This window comes from Salmo salar, chromosome ssa09 (assembly GCF_905237065.1).
Source record: "Salmo salar chromosome ssa09, Ssal_v3.1, whole genome shotgun sequence".
Lineage (NCBI taxonomy): Eukaryota > Metazoa > Chordata > Actinopteri > Salmoniformes > Salmonidae > Salmo > Salmo salar.
The window spans coordinates 73,372,750-73,391,182 of NC_059450.1; the positions used below are offsets into that span (position 1 = coordinate 73,372,750).

The window sequence follows — 18,433 nt, forward strand, 5'->3', positions numbered from 1 at the left end:
GCAAAGGGATGAAAGGTAATGTAGTCTCTATTCATAGCAAGGTGGAGGTGGTGCAAAGGGATGAAAGGTACTGTAGTCTCTATTTATAGCAAGGTGGAGGTGGTACAAAGGAAGAACAAACAAGTTAAAGAAACCTTGCTTGATGTACAGTGTCGATCAATGCGTGACAATCTAATCTTTTCAGGGATACCAGAGAATGACAACAGCAGAAGCTGTGAGGACAGTGTTCAAGCTTTTATGTCAACTTTACTGTGAGGGAAAAAAGTATTTGATCCCCTGCTGATTTTGAACGTTTGCCCACTGACAAAGAAATTATCAGTCTATAATTTTAATGGTAGGTTTATTTGAACAGTGAGAGACAGAATAACAACAACAAAAAATCCTGAAAAATGCATGTTAAAAATGTTATAAATTGAGTTGCATTTTATTGAGGGAAATAATTATTTGACCCCCTCTCAATCAGAAAGATTTCTGGCTCCCAGCTGTCTTTTATACAGGTAACGAGCTGAGATTAGGAGCACACTCTAAAAGGGAGTGCTCCTAATCTCAGTTTGTAACCTGTATAAAATACACCTGTCCACAGAAGCAATCAATCAATCAGATTCCAAACTCTTCACCATGGCCAAGACCAAAGAGCTCTTCAAGGATGTCAGGGACAAGATTGTAGACCTATACAAGGCTGGAATGGGCTACAAGACCATCGCCAAGCAGCTTGGTGAGAAGGTGACAACATTTGGTGCGATTATTCGCAAATGGAAGAAATACAAAAGAACTGTCAATATCCCTCTGCCTGGGGCTCCATGCAAGATCTCACCTCGTGGAGTCGCAATGATCATGAGAACGGTGAGGAATCAGCCCAGAACTACACGGGAGGATCTTGACAATGATCTCAAGGCAGCTGGGATCATAGTCACCAAGAAAACAATTGGTAACACATTGCGCCGTGAAGGACTGAAATCCTGCAGCGCCCGCAAGGTCCCCCTGCTCAAGAAAGCACATATACATGCCCGTCTGAAGTTTGCCAATGAACATCTGAATGATTCAGAGGACAACTGGGTGAAAGTGTTGTGGTCAGATGAGACCAAAATGGAGCTCTTTGGCATCAACTCAACTCGCCGTGTTTGGAGGAGGAGGAATGCTGTCTATGACCCCAAGAACACCATCCCCACCGTCAAACATGGAGGTGGAAACATTATGCTTTGGGGGTGTTTTTCTGCTAAGGGGACAGGACAACTTCACCGTATCAAAGGGACGATGGACTGGGCCATGTACCGCCAAATCTTGGGTGAGAACCTCCTTCCCTCAGCCAGGGCATTGAAAATGGGTCGTGGATGGGTATTCCAGCACGACAATGACCCAAAACACAAGGCCAAGGCAACAAAGGAGTGGCTCAAGAAGAAGCACATTAAGGTCCTGGAGTGGTCTAGCCAGTCTCCAGACCTTAATCCCATAGAAAATCTGTGGAGGGAGCTGAAGGTTCGAGTTGCCAAACATCAACCTCGAAACCTTAATGACTTGGAGAAGATCTGCAAAGAGGAGTGGGACAAAATCCCTCCTGAGATGTGTGCAAACCTGGTGGCCAACTACAAGAAACGTCTGTCCTCTGTGATTGCCAACAAGGGTTTTGCCACCAAGTACTAAGTCATGTTTTGCAGAGGGGTTAAATACTTATTTCCCTCATTAAAATGCAAATCAATTTATAACATCTTTGACATGCGTTTTTCTGGATTTTTTTGTTGTTATTCTGTCTCTCACTGTTCAAATAAACCTACCATTATAATTATAGACTGATCATTTCTTTGTCAGTGGGCAAACGTACAAAATCAGCAGGGGATCAAATACTTTTTTCCCCCACTGTATGTCAACTTAAACTGCCCACTGATGTCATGCGTAATGTCACTTTCTCCTGAGTCCATAGAATGGGTAAGGCCTCTGGGAATAGGCCACGGGCTATTATTGCATGTTTTGACCATTTTAGGCAAAAGGAAATGACGAAGAGCAGGGGCAGAGAACTCCAAAACACTGACTTTGGAATGAATGATCACTTCCCCACGGAGATCAATGAAAGGAGAATCCCATCATGAAGGAAAAGCGTTGCCTGAATCAACGAGTGTCCATGGGGATGGATAAACTTTACATCAACTGGCAACTGTATCGGGACTCTACATGTAGAGTAATTTTGCCTATTTTAATTCAATGTTCAAATCTGAGTTTGTGTGTTGTAGTGTATCATGACAAATTCAACTATAACCAATACATGCTCTATTGATCTCCACTTGACAAGGACAGGGTTGCATATAGCCCAGGTTAATGTATGTAGCCTTCCTAACATAATACATGAGGTTTTTAACTTGGTCAACATAAATAATATTCATATTTTGGCTTTGACCGAAACGCATTTAGATGCATCTGTAAATGATGGGCAAATGAACATTCATGGATATAGTCTACTTAGAAGGGACAGGAATAGGAATGGTGGGGGTGTAGCACTGTACATTCAGAATCAGATACCTTTTAAGAGGAGGGATGACCTTAATGTATGTCAAGTAGATGCACTATGGGCTCAAGTACATCTGCCTCACCAGGCAGTCATATTGATAGGATGTGTGTATAGACCTAGCTCTAAGGTGTCCTATCTGGATGACTTATGCCCTGGGTTTGACCAGGCCACAGATAGTAACAGATGTATTTACCTTGGGTGATTTTAATATAAATTGGAAGGATCATAATAATTCAAATATAACTAAATTGATGAGATATGCCGAGAACTGTGGTTTGAAACAAATGGTTAATGATACTACTAGATCATCAATTATGGTGGGTTACCGTTCAGACACGTGCATTAATCTGATCTTCTGTAATATACCTTTGCAATGCTTAAAAGCCAGATCAATGCCAGTGGGCTGGACAGACCATAATATTGTGACCATAACCATGAACACCAAGTTTCCAAAGAAACCCCCTAGGATTGTGGTCAAGATAAATTTTAAAACATTTAATCATGAGCTATTTCTAAATGATTCGGCTGCTGTACCCTGGGAGCTGATTTACCTAGAGGATGATTTAAATCACGCTACAGAATGTTTATTGATTTGCTCACTGAGGTAATGGACCATCATGCCCCAGTAAGAAAGAGTACAGTTGGGGCTCGTCCATCTCCATGGATTGATGATCAACTGGGTGAGGCATTTTCTCAAAGAAATATGGCAAAAGTCTTAGCAGCCAAATCTAAACTAGAAATTGATTAACAGAATTATGGAACACTACATAATTATGCAGTTAAATTAAATCATAAGAAAAAAACATTATTTTACAAAAATTATTTTATTGATTGTAAAAATGATTGTAAAAAGGTATGGAATATAGTGAAGGGCTTACTTGGTACATCTATCTCATCATACCCATCTAGTGTGGAGGTTGACGAGAGAACATAACAAAACCAGCTGATATTGCCAATCATTTTGCTGATTTTTTTTACTAAGAAAATTCATTTACTGAGCGATAATGAAAACACCCATTCTTACAAACAAGCTATTGTCCAATGGATTGATGATCATATTATGAGCAAAAAAACCTGCTCTTTTAGTCTACAAATGGTGCCAGTAGAGGAGGTGTTAAACCTCTTGAAGTCATTACCCGATGGTAAATCTACAGGTTATGATCTTATGGACAATATTTTACTTCACTATGCTGCTCCCCAGACTGCAGCTCCACTGAAATACATATTTAATTAGTCACTGGAAAAGGGGATGTTTGCAAATGTATGGAAGCATGATAAACTGTGTCCTATCCTGAAAGACAGCAAAGAACCCATTACTCCTGCCAATAGTCAACCAATTAGTCTACTCCCTTCTCTCAGTAAAATATTGGAGGGTATTATGAGTAGACAAATATGGGAGTACATGGAAATAATGATCTGATTACAGCCAATCAGCATGCTTATTGCAAAAACCATTCCACTACCGCTGCATTGGTTGACATGACTGACCAGTGGCTCAATGCTTTGGATAATGGCAGGTTTATGGGTGTACTATTTTTAGATTTTAGTGCCGCATTTGATTAGGAGGATCATGAAATAATTTTTGACAAAATGAATGCATTATGGTTTTAAGGAGGTAGCATTGAATTGGGTACAGTCATATCTAACTGACAGGAAACAGCACCTATATCAATGGTTCATTTTCTTCCCCTCATGCTTTAAACTGTGGAATACCGCAGGGCAGCTGCCTTGGGCCACTTCTTTACTTAATATATTCCAACGACCTTCCTTATGCCTCATCTGAAACTCAAGCTACTATATTTGCAGATGATACTACAATTTATACAGCAAGACAATCAGTTCAACAGGTACAGCAAGCTCTACAAGTAGATTTGGAAAATATCAGGGAGTGGATTTGCCGGAACAAACTTGTTTTAAACACCAAGAAAATCAAAGTTTTGTTGGTCTGTTCGACCAGGAAAAGGCCAACACAGCATGGGATACAATTAAGTATGGTGGAGTACAAATTGAGGAAGTGGCAGAAACCAAACAACTAGGAGTGCAGCTAGACACCTGCTTATCATGGCCGTCTCAAATAACTAATCTATGTAAAAAAAAAAGTACAACTGCATGCATGATCAGAAGGATAGATAAATATTTACCAGGAAAGATTCTTAAGCAAACAACCCAAGCATTAATTGGGAGTCAGGTGAACTACTGTTCTGTGGTCTGGGGAAAATGCATCAGCAAGTCAAATTAGGAGGCTGCAGATTGCACAGAACAAAGCAGCAAGGATTGTTTTAAGGTGGAGATATGATTCTTCTGTTGTAGTCATGCACAATGCTCTTGGTTGGTCATCAATCAACAAGGTAATTGAAAAGAAAACATGCTTATTTTATAATATACACCATTTAAAACGGCCAAACTCTATTCACAACAGTATTCAGCTGGTAAGAGACAGACATTCAGTAAATACTAGGATTAGATTGTCCACCATCTATGTGTTATCCAGACAGAAAAGAGATAGGCAAAATAACATTTCGATTTAGAGCATTAAAGAAATGGAATCACTTATCTGAGCAAACCAGAAACCTTTCAATATATACATTCAAACAATACTTTAAAACCATTTAAATATAATACATAGGAATGTTGTGCTGGACTATACTATGGTATCTTTTTAGACTGTTAGAGTATTTATCTGGTCAATATGTCATGTCTGTTTGTAACAGTGTGTCATATGTGAAAATGGATTCCTATTTAAATAGGACTCTTGGAAGATTAGACTTACATTTTAAAGAGATCCTAATCAAATCATATAACACATTTGTGTTTGTCGAGGGAGGGAGGGAGGGAGGGAGGGAGGGAGGGAGGGAGGGAGGGAGGGAGGGAGGGAGGGAGGGAGGGAGGGAGGGAGGGAGGGAGGGAGGGAGGGAGGGAGGTGGATAGAGTGGGTTGTGTGTGCTCACTGTAATTTTGTAATGCAGTGTTCAGAAACTGTCTGCACAATGACTTTGTGACTATGTTAGTGTGTGTTTGTGTTTTGCTGGGTTTTCTCTGTTCATACATACACTGTGAGTGTAACAGACATCAGTAGTCTATACTATGGTTGCTTATTGCCCTCCAGTGGTGGTTGTTTAGTATCAAACCAGCATTTACCATGTCATGGGCACACTCACATGGAATCTGTGACCCACTTGACAACACAATTCATAAGGATGCTGTTTTACTAACAAGTCCATGTTGTAAATGAAACAGGAAACAGAATATTATCTGACAGCTCCCATTAGAGTCCCATTGGACAGTGCTGTGTGCACCTATCTAACTTTTTAGACAAACCTGATGTTTAAAACCCTAAGATGTGGCTCCCTACACCAGACACTTCTGTTTCATGATGTATGAAACGACATTTGGTTGGGCAATCATTCATTGGCCAAGGATTTAAATAGAGGGTTCATAGGCCTGTGACGTTTAAAAAAAGAAAAATAATTTAGCCTTTAATTTAACAGGGAGTCAAACTAAGACCATGGTCTCTTTCACAGATGAGCCCTGAATAGACATCAATACACTTCCATTTTTGTCAGAGTTAATAGTCGGGGGCCGGAATATAATAATTTGTACACTGCAAATTGACCACAACTAAGCCCAAAAAGAGATTGTATTTGAAAATAGCAATAATTTCATACCTTGATTGCATTGAGACACGATCACATAGCTTGTGTCTATTTGTTTTATTCATGGGTTTACTTGGGAACAGATTTCCTAAGTTAAACATTTTTTTTCGTGATTTTACAGTCTTCTTTGACCCAAAAATAAAATCATTAAACTACTTTAACATTACAAAAAACTTCGGGTGGACAAAACAATCACTCACTGAATTTCCAGAGTTAGCCATCCCTGAGACCGAGTCTGGTATCTCGTACGTCTCGTCTGTCGTTTTGCACACTCACTCTGAGTGGTGCTGTTGTCCAAGAGACCTATCTCAGCTCAAGCGCATATAACTGCTGTTACTAAGTAACATACGTCAGTGACAAGACCAAGCAAGGATCATTGCGCACAAAGCCATCGAAGCCATTTTAACGGAGTAACAGGAACAATATCTTATTGGGACAAATATATCTCAAACGTTGGCTTTTTTGTTGTATAGGACTTTTGGATTGCATCATATTTGCCAGTTTTGAGTAACGTTATGGATATTTTTGGGAGGATGGGCGCAGGAGAGGCTTTGAAGAGCGCAGGCTGGGGTTTGAGATGGCAAGTGCGAGTCTCCATTTTGCTTGTTTGCGTACTGAGTGCGGTGAATGGACAGATTCGATATTCTATACCAGAGGAGATGAGAAAGGGCTTGTTTGTCGGAGATGTGGCGAAAGACCTTGGTTTGGACATAAAGAGGCTGGTTGCAGGTCGGGCGCAGTTAGTTATAGACGGTAATAACCAATATGTAGAGCTGAATCCGAACAAAGGACATTTGGTTGTGAAAGAAAGGATTGACAGGGAGAAACTGTGCGGTCAGAAATCTCCCTGTAGTTTCAGTCTAGAGATTGTCTTAGAAAATCCGCTTGAATTATTTTCGATTACTATCGAAATTCAAGACATAAACGACCATGCCCCAGCGTTTTCTAAGAAGGAGCTTAATTTAGAAATCAGTGAATCTGCACCTATAGGGACCGTGTTCTTGCTAGACTGTGCCGCGGACCCTGACGTAGGTATCAACTCCCTTCACAGCTATTCTCTAAAACCAACTGATCATTTTGTTATCAAACAGCATAGTCGAGCCGACGGCAGTAAATACGCAGAGATGGTGTTGCAGTCTGGACTTGACCGTGAGAAACAGAGCGAGCACTCCCTGATACTAACTGCAGTCGATGGTGGGGACCCACAGAGAACTGGGACCGTTAAGATACATATTACTGTTCTAGACGCAAACGACAATGCACCTGTATTTACTGAGTCTTTGTACAAAGCCACTGTTATAGAACACGCGCTGGGAGGCACAGCTGTAGCAAAAGTAAGTGCCATCGATGCAGATCAAGGGTATAACGGAAATGTGACGTATTCCTTCACACATATGGATGAGGGTACCCCGCCCTTGTTTAATATAGATCCCTATACCGGGGAGATTAAAGTAACTGGTGCCATAGATTACGAAACTGTTCAGAATTACGAGATACACATTCAAGCTAAAGACCCATGGGGTCTGACAAGTGCGAGTAAATTAATTATTGATATCCTAGACGTGAATGATAACACTCCGATCATAATCATGACATCGTTTTCGGGTAAAATCGCAGAGGATGCTATCCCTGGTACAGTTGTGGCATTGATAAGTGTCCAGGATGTAGACTCTGGTAAAAACGGACAGGTGCGTTTAAACATCAACGAAAATCTCCCTTTTAAGATAAAGACGTCTCTTAGGAACTACTACACATTGGTAACTGAGAAGGGCTTAGACCGGGAGAAAGTTTCTAGCTACAACATTACCCTCATTGCCACCGATGAAGGTTTACCTCCGTTATCAAGCATGAACACTGTCGTTTTAGACATCACTGATGTTAATGACAACGCACCAGCTTTTAGTAGAAATTTGTATAGCACGCACGTTATCGAAAACAATTCTCCCGGCGTTTCAGTGGTTGCTATTCAAGCGACGGATCCAGATAGGGGTCAAAACGCACGTATCTCTTACTATCTAATTGACAGTGAGCTAAACGGAAACCCAGTCTCCACCTATTTCTCAATTAACTCTGAGAACGGTGTGATTCACTCAGTGCGCTCACTGGATTATGAACACGTTAAGGAGTTCAAAATACACGTCAAAGCTCAAGACGGAGGCTCGCCACCTCTTAGCAGTAATACAACTGTTCTGATATATGTTAAAGATCAGAACGACAACGCGCCTCAGGTTCTGTACCCAGTCCAGACTAGCAGCTCTCTGGTGGCTGAAATGGTGCCTCGTTCAGCAGATGTGGGATATCTTGTCACTAAAGTGGTGGCTGTTGATGTGGACTCTGGACAGAATGCCTGGCTCTCCTATAAACTGCAGAAAGCGACAGACAGGGCGCTGTTTGAAGTGGGCTTACAGAATGGAGAAATAAGAACTATACGCCAAGTCACTGATAAAGATGCTGTGAAACAAAGGCTCACTGTTGTAGTGGAGGACAACGGGCAGCCCTCTCGTTCAGCTACAGTCAATGTTAACGTGGTGGTGGCGGACAGCTTCCCTGAAGTGCTCTCGGAGTTCACTGACTTTACGCACGACAAGGACTACAATGACAACCTGACTTTTTACTTAGTCTTGGCTTTAGCTGTAGTCTCATTTCTGTTCATCACATGTTTAGTGGTTATTATATCAGTGAAAATATACAGATGGAGACAGTCTCGCGTCCTCTATCATTCCAATCTCCCTGTTATTCCGTATTATCCACCGCGTTACGCAGACACTTTGGGGACAGGAACTTTACAGCACGTGTACAATTACGAGGTGTGCAGGACGACTGACTCCAGAAAGAGTGACTGTAAGTTCGTCAGACCCTGTAGTCAGAACGTACTGATAATGGACCCCAGTTCTACAGGGACGATGCAGCGGATGCAGAGTGAGCAGAACATCCTGGATGCACCAGACTCTCCACTAGAGGTGAGTTTATTGAAGCAAATTAATTGTTGCAATTTTAATTTATTTTTTACTAATTGACAAATATTTTTTTCTGGAACTTCGGTGCTCGTTTTTCTAAGCATCTCTCTTTTTTATTTTTGGTCTACGAAATATTGTACCGTTTTTAGCAACAAAAACAGTAGTTGTAGGTCAGCTAATTGATACAACGTGACGTTGTCAGGCTGTTTCAGAAATACACGGTGTGGACAGCACATATTTTGTCTTTATAGCGAGCACTGGAGCCCCCGCTCACTCATACCTTATATGCATTTCCTATTTTCAATCACTGGCTGCTGAACAAGTGTTCTTTTTCTGTGAAGTGTAAAAATGTTTCAGCTAAACAGCATACAGCTTTTTCAAGCTTTTAGGTAGTTGGTAAAACACTGTTGAATTAATGACTAGATAGTGAATGTAAAGAGCACAAATGTATGTGGGAAATGGCATGTGGAAATATACGCACTGTATTTTCCACAATACTCAAGCGATCTGTCTCTGTCCACGGTCCTGGTGCTGAACCCTCAGACGTTGCTCTTCGGTGTTGCTTATAGTGCATTTACAGTAGTGTGACACATTCAGAGATGGATTCGAATAGTTATACATTTCCTTATTTCGGTCTTCCTGTGTAGCTATCTATATACATGTTTTTTCTTACTGAAGCACAAGACATACTTTAGTTTTCAATGCTTGTTTTTTTTCTATGACATCGTACCTTGCATGGGCTGTGCGTTATTGAATGCAGATTCACGTTTTGGTGCATGTGAAACATGTGGATTGTGTAGTTTCTGCAGAGCGTTTGCGGTGTTTGGACTCTGAGTGCCGCTGTTGATCGGTGGTGGCCTCTACACGTTCATTCTATCTCTGGGTGGCGAAGTAGCCCATCCTACATTCTCTCTTACTGATCGACGCACACAGAGCTCTTCGTATAAACGTCCTCACGGATTATTTTCATTCGTTTCTCTGGGAAATACTATTGTTTTTTTCTATTTTTGCGTGGATGTACTGATGATCGATATTATATAATCAAAAGCAGTAAATATAAGGGTGATCTGTTTTTATTCGGTGGAATGGGTGATTGGAGGTCGACAGGCCGCAGAGGCGGGTGGCAAGTAGTGTTTTTCTTTCTTTGTCTGTGCGCCCTAGATTCTGTAACTGGGCAGGCACGATATTCCATACCAGAGGAGCAGTCAGAGGGGTCGATCGTTGGAAACATTGGTAGAGATTTGGGTTTGGAGGTGAAGAGACTAGTGTCCGGTAAAGCTCGCATTATAACAAAAGGAGCACGACAGTACGTAGATCTGAACCGAGACAAAGGGCTCCTCGTTGTTAAAGAGAGAATCGACCGAGAGGAGCTCTGCGGACAGACTACGCCTTGTAGCTTCAGCTTTGAGCTTATCATAGAAAACCCCATTCAGTTATATCGAGTTACAGTAGAGGTTCGTGACATTAACGATAACGCACCGTCCTTTCCAAAGGATGAAATCAATTTGGAAATCAGTGAAAATGCCGTCTCCGGGGCGCGTTTTTCTCTGGAGAGCGCCGACGACCCTGACGTTGGTGTTAACGGTATACAGAATTATTCACTAAAACCGGCAGATAATTTTAAATTAGAGGTGCACAGCCAAGCCGACGGTGGTAAATACATTGAGATGATTCTGCAAACCCCTTTAGATAGGGAGGAACAGGAGACTCTGTCTCTGATGCTTATTGCTACTGACGGAGGCGAGCCTCAGAGAACTGGAACTGTCCGCATCCATATTACCGTGCTGGATGCCAATGATAATGCGCCAGTATGTGGTCAACCCGTTTATAAAACAGACGTTAAGGAGAGCTCCCCAAAAGGGACTTTGATAACCACCGTTAGTGCAAATGATGCAGACCAGGGGGTGAATGGAGAGGTCACTTTCTCCATCGCTCATGTTGCTAAAGAGGCGAAGGAGCTGTTTGAGCTCAACGTGGATACTGGAGAGATTAAGGTGGTAGGAAAACTGGATTTTGAAAAGACGAAAAACTATCAATTAAACGTGAAAGCGAGGGACCACGGAGGGTTTACTGATACCTGTAAAGTTGTCATTCAAATTACTGATGAGAACGATAATGTCCCCACAATACAACTCATGTCATTTTCTAATTCGATTCCCGAGGACTCTCCCCCTGGAACCACTGTAGCTGTAATTAATGTAGAGGACGCAGACTCAGACGGCAACGGTGTCGTTCTTTGCTCTATTAACGCAGATATTCCGTTCAAAATAGAGTCCTCGTTAACGGATTATTATACCATAGTCACTGAAAGCACACTGGATAGAGAAACCGTGTCTGAGTATAACGTCACCATTACAGTTTCAGATGAAGGGACTCCGCCTCTCTCCAGCAATAAGAACATAACTGTTAAAGTTTCAGATGTAAATGATAATCCACCCAAGTTTGATCAACCTGTATATAGTAAGTCTATTCAGGAAAACAACTCGCCAGGGTTTTATATATTCTCAGTGAGAGCGGGTGATCCTGACTGGGGTCAAAATGCCCGCGTCTCCTACTTTCTCGATGATAAACAAGTTAACGGGGTGACTGCTTCCTCTTTCGTCTCAGTAAATTCAGAAAATGGCGCCATCCATGCTGTTAGGTCATTCGATTATGAACAAATCAAGTCGTTTCAATTCAACGTCACTGCCCGTGATGGAGGGTCTCCACCTCTCAGTTCAATGGTCGCTGTTAGAATATTAGTCCAGGACCAGAACGACAACTCGCCTCAGGTTCTGTACCCAGTCCAGACTAGCAGCTCTCTGGTGGCTGAAATGGTGCCTCGTTCAGCAGATGTGGGATATCTTGTCACTAAAGTGGTGGCTGTTGATGTGGACTCTGGACAGAATGCCTGGCTCTCCTATAAACTGCAGAAAGCGACAGACAGGGCGCTGTTTGAAGTGGGCTTACAGAATGGAGAAATAAGAACTATACGCCAAGTCACTGATAAAGATGCTGTGAAACAAAGACTCACTGTTGTAGTGGAGGACAACGGGCAGCCCTCTCGTTCAGCTACAGTCAATGTTAACGTGGCGGTGGCGGACAGCTTCCCTGAAGTGCTCTCGGAGTTCACTGACTTTACGCACGACAAGGACTACAATGACAACCTGACTTTTTACTTAGTCTTGGCTTTGGCTGTAGTCTCATTTCTGTTCATCACATGTTTAGTGGTTATTATATCAGTGAAAATATACAGATGGAGACAGTCTCGCGTCCTCTATCATTCCAATCTCCCTGTTATTCCGTATTATCCACCGCGTTACGCAGACACTTTGGGGACAGGAACTCTACAGCACGTCTACAATTACGAGGTGTGCAGGACGACTGACTCCAGAAAGAGTGACTGTAAGTTCGTCAGACCCTGTAGTCAGAACGTACTGATAATGGACCCCAGTTCTACAGGGACGATGCAGCGGATGCAGAGCGAACAGAACATCCTGGATGAACCAGACTCCCCACTAGAGGTGAGTTTGTTGTAGAAAAGCCATTGTCTTGCAGTAAAAAAAAAAAAAACGTTATTTTTCAGCTATTTTGTTCTGGAGACTCAAGGCTCCTTTTCTCATCATCTCTCTTATTTTTGGTGAATTAAAGGTTATGTATATATTTTTTTGTAACGAAGTCAGAAATGGTTTTTGGTCAGCTCTGATTTGTGTAGTATGTCAGCTGAATTTCCAGTAAATTATTTCAAACAGAGTATAAAAGCTAAGTTTATTGAACGGCTTTTTCAGCTCGACCTCGATGTGGACTGTTCTGCTCACTACAGTCTATGCATAGCCTTCTTTTAACTGTTGTCTTTTGAACGAGTGTAATTGTGTGTGATTTAGGCCTACTTCATGCGTTAAAATGATTAGGCTAAACAGTATACAGTTCTCAAACGTTTAGGTAGTAGGTAAAACACTATTGTATTGATGATTAGTTACTGAGAGGAAAGATCACATATTAATTGGGAAGATTACATGTGCAACATACGCACTGTCGCTGTCCACTTCTCTGGTGATGAAGACTTAGACCGTTGTTGTTAGGTAGTTCTTATGTTTATAGTAGCCTGGCACATTCTAAAATATATTCGATTAGTTTATACATTACATTTTTTATCCTATTTTGTAGCTATGTGTGAATTCTATTTTTCCTAAAGTACATTGTAAATGCTGTAGTTGTTTAAGCTCGGTTTTGAATTAACATCTTACCTGGCTTGCGCTGTGCGTCATTGATTATTGTTTGACGTTTTGTGTAATACATTTGGATACTGTAGCATCGTTTCTATAGTGCGTTTGCCGTGTTCGGACTCTGAGTGCCGCTGTTGATCAATGATAGTCTCTACACGTTATTTATCTCTCTGGGTGGCTCAGTGGCCCATCCTATATTCTCTGTTACTGATCGACGCACACAGAGTCCTTCTCAAACGGACGGAGAGCTCTTGGTATTAACGTCCTCACGGATTATTTTATTTCGTTTCACTGGGAAATACAGTCGATTTTTTAAATCATTTCTGGATGTACTTACTGATGATCGATATTATATAATCAAAAGCAGTAAATATAAGGGTGATCTGTTTTTATTCGGTGGAATGGGTGATTGGAGGTCGACAGGCCGCAGAGGCGGGTGGCAAGTACTGTTTTTCTTTCTTTGTCTGTGCGCCCTAGATTCTGTAACTGGGCAGGCACGATATTCCATACCAGAGGAGCAGTCAGAGGGGTCGATCGTTGGAAACATTGGTAGAGATTTGGGTTTGGAGGTGAAGAGACTAGTGTCCGGTAAAGCTCGCATTATAACAAAAGGAGCACGACAGTACGTAGATCTGAACCGAGACAAAGGGCTCCTCGTTGTTAAAGAGAGAATCGACCGAGAGGAGCTCTGCGGACAGACTACGCCTTGTAGCTTCAGCTTTGAGCTTATCATAGAAAACCCCATTCAGTTATATCGAGTTACAGTAGAGGTTCGTGACATTAACGATAACGCACCGTCCTTTCCAAAGGATGAAATCAATTTGGAAATCAGTGAAAATGCCGTCTCCGGGGCGCGTTTTTCTCTGGAGAGCGCCGACGACCCTGACGTTGGTGTTAACGGTATACAGAATTATTCACTAAAACCGACCGATCATTTTAAACTAGAGGTGCACAGCCAACCAGATGGAGTTAAATACGTCGAGATGATCCTGCAAACCCCTTTAGATAGGGAGGAACAGGAGAGGCTTTCGCTGGTGCTGACTGCGACTGATGGCGGGGAGCCTCAGCGATCTGGCACTGTCCGCATCCATATTACTGTCATGGATGTGAATGACAACGCACCAGTATGTGGCCAGCCCGTTTACAAAGCTAATGTAAACGAGAATTCCCCTGTTGGTACGTTTGTAACCACCGTTAGCGCAAATGATGCAGACCAGGGGGTGAATGGAGAGGTCACTTTCTCCATCGCTCATGTTGCTAAAGAGGCGAAGGAGCTGTTTGAGCTCAACGTGGATACTGGAGAGATTAAAGTGGTAGGAAAACTGGATTTTGAAAAGACAAAATATTATCAATTAAATGTTTTGGCAAAAGATAGTGGTAGCCTCTCGGATACGTGCAAGGTTGTCATTCAAATTACTGATGAAAATGACAACGTTCCAACAATACAGCTTATGTCATTTTCAAACTCGATTCCCGAGGACTCTCCCCCTGGAACCACTGTAGCTGTAATTAATGTAGAAGATGCAGACTCTGAAATGAACGGTGTCGTTCTTTGCTCTATTAACGCAGATATTCCGTTCAAAATAGAGTCCTCGTTAACGGATTATTATACCATAGTCACTGAAAGCACACTGGATAGAGAAACCGTGTCTGAGTATAACGTCACCATTACAGTTTCAGATGAAGGGACTCCGCCTCTCTCCAGCAATAAGAACATAACTGTTAAAGTTTCAGATGTAAATGATAATCCACCCAAGTTTGATCAACCTGTATATAGTAAGTCTATTCAGGAAAACAACTCGCCAGGGTTTTCTATATTCTCAGTGAGAGCGGGTGATGCTGACTGGGGTCAAAATGCCCGCGTCTCCTACTTTCTCGATGATAAACAAGTTAACGGGGTGACTGCTTCCTCTTTCGTCTCAGTAAATTCAGAAAATGGCGCCATCCATGCTGTTAGGTCATTCGATTATGAACAAATCAAGTCGTTTCAATTCAACGTCACTGCCCGTGATGGAGGGTCTCCACCTCTCAGTTCAATGGTCGCTGTTAGAATATTAGTCCAGGACCAGAACGACAACTCGCCTCAGGTTCTGTACCCAGTCCAGACTAGCAGCTCTCTGGTGGCTGAAATGGTGCCTCGTTCAGCAGATGTGGGATATCTTGTCACTAAAGTGGTGGCTGTTGATGTGGACTCTGGACAGAATGCCTGGCTCTCCTATAAACTGCAGAAAGCGACAGACAGGGCGCTGTTTGAAGTGGGCTTACAGAATGGAGAAATAAGAACTATACGCCAAGTCACTGATAAAGATGCTGTGAAACAAAGGCTCACTGTTGTAGTGGAGGACAACGGGCAGCCCTCTCGTTCAGCTACAGTCAATGTTAACGTGGCGGTGGCGGACAGCTTCCCTGAAGTGCTCTCAGAGTTCACTGACTTTACGCACGACAAGGACTACAATGACAACCTGACTTTTTACTTAGTCTTGGCTTTGGCTGTAGTCTCATTTCTGTTCATCACATGTTTAGTGGTTATTATATCAGTGAAAATATACAGATGGAGACAGTCTCGCGTCCTCTATCATTCCAATCTCCCTGTTATTCCGTATTATCCACCGCGTTACGCAGACACTTTGGGGACAGGAACTCTACAGCACGTGTACAATTACGAGGTGTGCAGGACGACTGACTCCAGAAAGAGTGACTGTAAGTTCGTCAGACCCTGTAGTCAGAACGTACTGATAATGGACCCCAGTTCTACAGGGACGATGCAGCGGATGCAGAGCGAACAGAACATCCTGGATGAACCAGACTCCCCACTAGAGGTGAGTTTGTTGTAGAAAAGCCATTGTCTTGCAGTAAAAAAAAAAAAACGTTATTTTTCAGCTATTTTGTTCTGGAGACTCAAGGCTCCTTTTCTCATCATCTCTCTTATTTTTGGTGAATTAAAGGTTATGTATATATTTTTTTGTAACGAAGTCAGAAATGGTTTTTGGTCAGCTCTGATTTGTGTAGTATGTCAGCTCAATTTCCAGTAAATTATTTCAAACAGAGTATAAAAGCTAAGTTTATTGAACAGACGGCTTTTTTCAGCTCGACCTCGATGTATGCGTCTGTTGTCTTGAGGACTGTTCTGCTCACTACAGTCTATGCATAGCCTTCTTTTAACTGTTGTCTTTTGAACGAGTGTAATTGTGTGTGATTTAGGCCTACTTCATGCGTTAAAATGATTAGGCTAAACAGTATACAGTTCTCAAACGTTTAGGTAGTAGGTAAAACACGATTGCATTGATGATTAGTTACTGAGAGGAAAGATCACATATTAATTGGGAAGATTACATGTGCTACATACGCACTGTCGCTGTCCACTTCTCTGGTGATGAAGACTTAGACCGTTGTTGTTAGGTAGTGCTTATGTTTATAGTAGCCTGGCACATTCTAAAATATATTCGATTAGTTTATACATTACATTTTTTATCCTATTTTGTAGCTATGTGTGAATTCTATTTTTCCTAAAGTACATTGTAAATGCTGTAGTTGTTTAAGCTCGGTTTTGAATTAACATCTTACCTGGCTTGCGCTGTGCGTCATTGATTATTGTTTGACGTTTTGTGTAATACATTTGGATACTGTAGCATCGTTTCTATAGTGCGTTTGCCGTGTTCGGACTCTGAGTGCCGCTGTTGATCAATGATAGTCTCTACACGTTATTTATCTCTCTGGGTGGCTCAGTGGCCCATCCTATATTCTCTGTTACTGATCGACGCACACAGAGTCCTTCTCAAACGGACGGAGAGCTCTTGGTATTAACGTCCTCACGGATTATTTTATTTCGTTTCACTGGGAAATACAGTCGATTTTTTAATCGTTTCGTGGATGTACTACTGATGATCGATATTATATAATCAAAAGCAGTAAATATAAGGGTGATCTGTTTTTATTCGGTGGAATGGGTGATTGGAGGTCGACAGGCCGCAGAGGCGGGTGGCAAGTATTGTTTTTCTTTCTTTGTCTGTGCGCCCTAGATTCTGTAACTGGGCAGGCACGATATTCCATACCAGAGGAGCAGTCAGAGGGGTCGATCGTTGGAAACATTGGTAGAGATTTGGGTTTGGAGGTGAAGAGACTAGTGTCCGGTAAAGCTCGCATTATAACAAAAGGAGCACGACAGTACGTAGATCTGAACCGAGACAAAGGGCTCCTCGTTGTTAAAGAGAGAATCGACCGAGAGGAGCTCTGCGGACAGACTACGCCTTGTAGCTTCAGCTTTGAGCTTATCATAGAAAACCCCATTCAGTTATATCGAGTTACAGTAGAGGTTCGTGACATTAACGATAACGCACCGTCCTTTCCAAAGGATGAACTCAATTTCGAAATCAGTGAAAATGCCGTCTCCGGGGCGCGTTTTTCTCTGGAGAGCGCCGACGACCCTGACGTTGGTGTTAACGGTATACAGAATTATTCACTAAAACCGGCAGATAATTTTAAACTAGAGGTGCACAGCCAAGCAGACGGAGTTAAATACGTTGAGATGATCCTGCAAACCCCTTTAGATAGGGAGGAACAGGAGACGCTTTCGCTGGTGCTGACTGCGACTGACGGAGGCGAGCCTCAGCGAACTGGCACTGTCCGCATCCATATTACTGTGATGGATGCGAATGATAACGCGCCAGTATGTGGTCAGCCCGTTTACAAAGCTAATGTAAAGGAGAGCTCCCCAGTTGGTACGTTTGATAACCACCGTTAGCGCAAATGATGCAGACCAGGGGGTGAATGGAGAGGTCACTTTCTCCATCGCTCATGTTGCTAAAGAGGCGAAGGAGCTGTTTGAGCTCAACGTGGATACTGGAGAGATTAAAGTGGTAGGAAAACTGGATTTTGAAAAGACAAAATATTATCAATTAAATGTTTTGGCGAAAGACAGTAGGGTAGCCTCTCGGATACGTGCAAGGTTGTCATTCAAATTACTGATGAGAACGACAATGTCCCAACAATACAGCTTATGTCATTTTCAAACTCGATTCCCGAGGACTCTCCCCCTGGAACCACTGTAGCTGTAATTAATGTAGAGGACGCAGACTCTGAGATGGCAACGGTGTCGTTCTTTGCTCTATTAACGCAGAT

The 18,433-nt window shown here is 42.3% G+C and overlaps 2 protein-coding genes across 7 annotated transcripts in view; both read left to right on the forward strand.

Moving 5' to 3' along the window:
* Positions 1–18,433, forward strand: part of LOC106611851 (protocadherin gamma-A11) — a 259,444-nt gene that overhangs the window by 106,080 nt on the left and 134,931 nt on the right. Inside the window, exon 1 of one of the 6 annotated variants that reach the window (XM_045723962.1) lies at positions 6,314–9,113. The exons of 3 other annotated variants lie outside the window; for them this stretch is intronic. In XM_045723962.1, the coding sequence (XP_045579918.1) occupies positions 6,669–9,113 (2,445 nt within the window). In that variant the 5' untranslated portion in view covers positions 6,314–6,668. Of the gene's footprint in view, positions 1–6,313; positions 9,114–13,365; positions 16,135–18,433 lie in introns of those variants that run through there. 2 more of the 6 variants (XM_045723963.1, XM_045723971.1) reach the window with 2 other exon arrangements.
* Positions 9,159–12,632, forward strand: LOC106611575 (protocadherin beta-16). The gene has a single exon (XM_045723992.1). The coding sequence runs from the start codon at positions 10,196–10,198 to the stop codon at positions 12,626–12,628; it is 2,433 nt and encodes an 810-aa protein (XP_045579948.1). The 5' UTR covers positions 9,159–10,195; the 3' UTR covers positions 12,629–12,632.